Source organism: Grampus griseus, assembly GCF_964374135.1.
Source record: "Grampus griseus genome assembly, chromosome: 1".
NCBI classification, from domain to species: domain Eukaryota; kingdom Metazoa; phylum Chordata; class Mammalia; order Artiodactyla; family Delphinidae; genus Grampus; species Grampus griseus.
Window position 1 is genome coordinate 182,072,488 of NC_139017.1, and position 6,301 is coordinate 182,078,788.

The 6,301-nt window shown below is 68.7% G+C and overlaps 1 protein-coding gene across 1 annotated transcript in view; it reads right to left on the reverse strand.

The window, feature by feature from the left end:
- Positions 1–3,195, reverse strand: part of PLCH2 (phospholipase C eta 2) — a gene marked incomplete at both ends in the record, with an annotated part of 28,632 nt that extends 25,437 nt beyond the window's left edge. Inside the window, 2 exon segments of the mRNA XM_082677683.1 lie at positions 1,003–1,149; positions 3,072–3,195. Of these exon segments, the coding sequence (XP_082533809.1) occupies positions 1,003–1,149; positions 3,072–3,195 (271 nt within the window).
- Positions 3,196–6,301: the final 3,106 nt, after the last annotated feature.

Genomic DNA, 6,301 nt, shown 5'->3' on the forward strand with positions numbered 1-6,301 from the left:
AGAGGGGCCTCCACGACCCCCACCCACCTGCTCCCCTCTATTTGCCATCCTGTGTTCTCGTCACTCAGCATGACGTGAAGTTATCCTACCGTTAGGTGGTGTCACCCACCTCGCACTCAAAAGACCAGCTTCATGGCGGCTCAGTTCCCAAAGGATGCCCAGTGCTGGGAACAGTGCCTGGCACAGAGCAGGCTCTCCGGATGGAGCACAGGGGCTCCTGCCTGAGCAGCCAGTGGCGGTTCCACCTCCCCGGGGCCCACAGGGCAGTCCCAGCCCCCTCCTCCAAGACACCCTCCCAGGGGGCTCCACAGCGTGGCTCTCTCCTGGGCCCCATGGTGGCAGCAGTGCCCTTAGCAACCATGGGGCTGAGGCCCTGCCCCGGCACACCTGCGTCTCTCCAGTCGCCAAAGCCAGAGGAGGGGCCATAAAGTCCCCTCTCTCGCCTGTAAGGACTCACGTGTCTCTTCCTGACCCCCAGGACCCCCAGCCTGGTCCCTGCCCAAATCCTCACAGCTCATTACCCGCCACCATCCATCCAGACAGCTCTGCAGCCTCCACACGCCTGTCAGCTGCTCACACCCCAGGCTGCCTGGGCCAGCATTCGGCAGGCACCAGGGTCGCACCCTCAGGGTGCCCAGCAGGGTCTCTCTCTGCTCACGAGCGTCTTATCTCCCCGGCTAGACTGAAGGACTTTTGCCTCTCAGCGCATCTCAGCATCCGGTGCAGGGCTGGGCACTGGGGCTACTCAGTCTCCACTGAGTCCCAAGGGCTCTGCTAGGTGGGCAGCAGGGCCAGGGCCCTCACCCCACCGCGTCCAGATGTCACCGAGGATCTCCAAGGCCAGCTGAGCCCATGGGCCAGGCCTGGGACTTCCAGGGCTCAGGTCTTGCTGCCCCTTCAGCTGCCCAGTGGCTGCTCTGGGAGGGTCCTCTGGCCCCCTGCGTGCTGGTCTGGGGGCTCTGCCCTGCCCACCGCTCCCCCACGCAGGGCCACCCCACTCACTCTTGGCCTTCTCGTTCTTGCGTGAGGGCCGCCAGCGGATGCAGGAGCGATGTTCGTCCAGGAAGTAGAAGCGGGCCAGGCCCTTGGAGCCGCCACGGAGCTTCACCATCTGCGTCCCCGCCTGCATGGCACTCATACATCGCTCCACTGGCGGCCGCCGACCCGGCACACAGACGGACCGACGCAGACAGACACAGACAGACACAGACGGGTGCCGGTGAGCGCTGCAGCGGCCCCTCTGTGCTCACTGCAGCCTCAGCCCCACCCCCCACGTGCTCAAGGGGGTGCAGAGACCACCCACCCACCAGGGCACCGAACTCAGACCCCAGGCCTGCCTGAGGCCCCAGGTGCTGGCCCAGGTCACAGATCCAATCTGGGACCCTGATGAGAGGCCAGAGTCCACACAGAGAATTGGACCGATTCTGCCCAGCCGGGCTCCTGTTGGCCTCCCCAATGGTCCTGGCGAGGTCCCAGACGGGACCCTTCCCACCCCCCAGCTCTGCCCTGCTTCAGCGGCCTCCCACCCACCCCCTCCCACCACCATGACCTGCCCCAAAGCCTATGACACACGAGAGGACACAGGGATGGTGGCCGAGCCCGCTGTCAGGAGCTGCTAGGCAACGAGGTCCCGGGCCAGGCACAGGGTGGACCCAGGTGGGCGGCATGCAGGCAGCCCCCCACGATGCCCAGCCTGGCTCACTGGCCCGGCCACAGGCGCTCCTGAGAGCCTGCATCCCCTTCCCGTGGCATCTTCAGGAAAGCCGCCCTCCTCACACGCACGCACATCCACCCGGAGGCCACAGAGGAGGCGCCACGAGGCCAAGGCCCCACACAGGTCTGGGAAGGTGCAGAGCCCACACCTTCCCCCAGGGGGCCCCACTGCCTCTCCCCTCCCCTCCCCTCCCCTCCCCTCCCCTCCCTTCCCTTTCTTCCTCCTCCCCTCCCCTCCCCTCTCCTCCCCTCCCCTCCTCCCCTCCTCCCCTCCTCCCCCTCCCCTCCCCTCCCCTCCTCCCCTCCCCTCCCCTCCCCTCCCCTTCCCCTCCCTCCTCCTCCTCCTCCCCTCCCTCCCCTCCCCTCCCCTTCCCCTCCCTCCTCCTCCTCCTCCCCTCCCTCCCCTCCCCTCCCCTCCCCTCCTCCCCTCCCCTTCCCTCCTCCCCTCCCCTTCCCCTCCCTCCTCCTCCTCCCCCTCTCCTGCCCCTGGTGAAGCATGAAGTAATTAGCCCACGAGGCCCCCCCCGGCCCCGATGAGGAGCCTCAGGTGGTGGTGTGGAGGCCCGTGGGCAGTGTCAGCCCGAGGGAACAGGCAGTGAGGACTTCTCAGAGGAAGCCAGCCTCTGACCTTCAACTGCAGGCATTGGGTGGGGGGCACAGAGGGGAGCCGTGCACAGGGAGGCTGGGCTCCAGGGGAGACATCGGGAGGTAAAGACACGGTATGGCTGCCAGGACGCAGGTAGCAGGTGGGAGGGGGGAGGCCGGGGATGGGGACAGGGGCGGGCCCCCGAGGCCTAGAACCAGGTTCTGGAAGGCGGTACCTGGGCCAGGCCCCATCTGCCAGTTGGAACAGAGAGCCGGAGGGGCCCCGCCAAGACAGACACTCTACCCTCCAGAGTCTCACCGCGGTGTCGGGCACTCTGCCGGCCTCTAAGGGCCGACACGTCTGGCACCAGCATGCTGGCCTCACCACACCTGGGCGGAAGGTGCCACTGCCCTCCACAGTAACAGGGACCCCCTCAGGGAGTGTCCAGGCGCACATCCACCAGGACCGTGGCCCTGGCCCCTCCTTTACCCCTGACTCCCCCAGCCCTTCCTTCCCCACTGCCCGCCTGGGGTTCAGCCTCCAGGCCCTGAGCGGGGGGTCAGAGAGGCGCACCGGGGGACACTGCCGGAGCCCCGTGACCCCCAGAGGGAGACCCAAGGGGTCAGAAGGCAACAGGTTTGCATGGAGGTGGGGTGGGAGCAGCCCCCCCCCAATCTCCTGAGCCCAGTGACCCCGGGGGCTGGGCAGGGCTCTAGCCAGGGAGGAGCAGGCCGGCCCCGCCCCAGATGACCAGACAGGGCTGCTCCCTTACCTAGTGGGCCAAGCTGCCACTGCGAGGACACAGCCACGCTGCCGCCCACCCAGAGGAGAGCCTCCGCCCGGCAGGCCACCATTCCCTCGGTCCGGCTGGGGTTAAATGGCCAGGGGACAGACATGCCCCGATGATGGCCAGGGGTGGGCTCACGGAGGCCAGAGAGGGCCAGCCCCCAGCCCCACCTCAGCGGCAGGTCAGGCGGTGCAGGCAGCCCGGGGGTTCCACAGGGCCCCCTTCTCTCCTCGGCTTCTTCCTCCCCCTCACTGCCCACCGAGGCCCCCCGCAGGGCTGCTCCCAGGCGCCTCTGGCATTGGCCTCTCACCTGCTGTCCCCAATGGCCCCCGAGCCAGCCCACCCGCCACCAGGGCCACAAAGGGGTCCCAGGAGAAGCAACGCCCCAGGGTCTGAGGTGGGGAAGCTGCAGGGCCTCTGCCCGCCCCACCCACCCTCTGCCCAATCCCCGCGCTAATCCACGCCTGGATCCAGCCCAGCTGGCAGAGGATTTAGGCCAAGGGAACTCCCGGCCGGGGACCGGGAGGGGACCAGGCAGGTGGCAGTGTCGGCCAAGGCCCCAGGCCACCAGCCCCCACACCCCAGCTGAGTAACGACAGGCAGGAGAGACAGGTGGTCTCCCTGGGGACCTGAAGACCACAGCTGTAAGGCCTGGGGTGGTCCTCACGGGACCCCCACCGGGGCGCACTCTCAGGCCCTACCGGGAGGTCTCCCTACCCCCCTCCGCAGGCTGGATGCTCTGCTCCATCCCAGCCTGGGCCCCAGGAGGAGGCCCTGATCCCACCCCACAGCTCTCGTACTCCAGGGGAACTCCGAGTGGATTCCTGAGGTCCCAGTGGGCCTGGAGGTGGGACGGAAGCAGTAGTACCCTGCCCCCCAGCACCCAGCTCCCTGCGGGCTGGCGCCCTACAGCCAAGCCGGGCGGGACTGCCTGGCCGGGCCTGTTTGGCCCACGGGCGACCCGGGGTCTACTGGGCCCCTTTGTGCTGCGACTCCCAGCACTGGCTGAAGGATGCAGGTCCCCAAGCCTGGGTCTAGCCCTCCTTGCCTCCGTCACCCAGCTCCAGGCCCCTGGCGTGCAGCTGCAGTCCCCGAGGACCAGCCCTCAAGACTGACCTTTCCCAGCGGAGGGGGCACATTCCTCACAGCATTCTGCCCCCAGAGGCTGGGCTGGCCTGGGCCAGCTGCCCTGCTCATGACCGACCTGTCCTGGGGGAGGAGGGCCGGGCCTAGGGAAGACTCGCCTGCTGCCTGCTGACCGGACACAAGGCCCAATCAAGGCCACCCAGCTAAGGCCCAGACGAGGGGCAACCAGCAGAGGCAGAGTGGGCGGCACCCCCTCCTCTTCTGGGCCAGGGGCTGCCGGGCGTCGGAGGCTCCCAGGGCAGGCCAGCCTGGTAGACAAGGGGGCACAGGCCGGGGGGCAGAACCCCACCCCAGTCACGGCAGCGGGGAGGACTGGGGTCTTGCCCCGAAGACCTCACGTTCCTCCTGCCGCTGGGCCCGCGAACCCCCAGCCCACCCTGTGCCCCCTGCCCAGGCCCCGCAGGGACAGCATGAACCCGTGTCCCAGGCCGCCTGTGGCAGTGCTGGGTCTGCACCCCTCAGTCCTCACTGCCCTAAACCCCACTGCTCCTGGGCTGTGCCGGGGCCCGTCCGCCTTCCCTCCCCAGCCAGAGGGGCGGAGCCCGGGCCAGGCCACAGAGCCAGGGCCAGAGGGCACCAGAGACCGGGCAGCCCGGGACACTCCCTTGGGTCCAGGGTCAGGGAGGGTAGGTGGCGCAGGCTCTGGGGAGACAGGACGGGTCACCTGGGCTGAGCACAAGAACCAGGGTCCCGTCATCAACTCAGAATCAAGTACCCAAACCCAGTTAGGAACTTTGCCCAGGAGGCACTGGCTCCGTCCCTGCAGGAGGTGGCTCTGCGCGGAACTGGAAAGGGGACTCCGTCCTGGGCGTCCTCAGGAAGACACAGGCTGCCGGAGCCCCTGTGACGGGCGGGGGGGAAGGGGAACCAGAAAGCCCCGGGAGCATCAGGCCAGAGCAAGGCCGGGGTAGCCCCGGCAGAGGCCCAGTGACCCACACGCTCGGTGCCCTGGGCCCCGTGTGATACCCACCCCTCCTTCCTGCTGACCCTGCTTGTGGTCACCGCTCTCATCCCCTCCGTGGCCCTGGACCACACACTCCCGCCCCAGAGCCTGCGTCTCCTCGAACCCAGCTCACACCTGTCCCTCCTCCTCTCCCCTCCCCAAAGCTGGCTCCAGTCTGGAGGTGCCCTCGCCTCCCCCCCGCAAAGCTCCCCCATCCCAAGCTCTCCCCCCAGGCCACGCCCTTGGGCTCTCAGCCACTGGTTGATCAAGGGTCTCCCGCCGCCACCCCGGGGGGCTTCGGTGCCCCCATCCTCCTGGGCAGGGGCTCTGGGAGGGGGCCCGGCCCCTGCATCCCAGGCTCCCTGAGTCTCCACGGCTGCCCCAGGCCATAATCCTCCACTGACCAGGCAGATGAGGTCCGGCTAATCTGCCTCAGCGGGCTCTGCTGGCGAGGCCGCTGCCCAGGGGACCCCCACTCCTCCTCTGATGCTCCAGGAGTCAGGGGGGCGCAGAACCACAGCTGCTGTGCGAGACGGGGATGCCCCAGGGCTGCAGGACGCCGGCGGGGAGCACCCCTCCCAGGGGTGGCTGTGTCACCCGCACGGTGCCGCTGAGCACCCTGGGTGCAGAGGCCACACCCCCGGTAATCGCCAAGCCGGAGGCGACCCCCTACGGGCCCCAAGCCCACATGGCTCAGCCCCCAAACCAGGAGGTGTGGGACCCCTGCCTCGCACCCCCAGCAGCCCCCCAAAGGTGCCAGGCCAGCAACACCAGCTGGGACCCCCACTCCCTCAGAGTCACACTCGGGGCCCAGGTCCCAAGGCCTGAGAAACAGCCCCCCAGGGGGCTGCCTGGGAGCAGACTTGGGTGACCCCTGGAGGGAGCAGGGCCTAGCGCCCCACCTGGCCCCATAACGGGGGCCACAGATGGGGCCCTGGAGCGCCCTTCACACCTGGGCCAGGTTCACCCCACCCCCACAAAGGCAGGTAACCTGGTGTGCTCCCCCCATTGCCTGGGACCCACACACCCCTCCCCGGGGTGGGGGGCTGCCATTCCTCACAAGGCCCCAGACCCCAACTGTGGTCGACGCCCTCGGTCAGGGGCCTCCCTGCTCGAGCCTGGACAC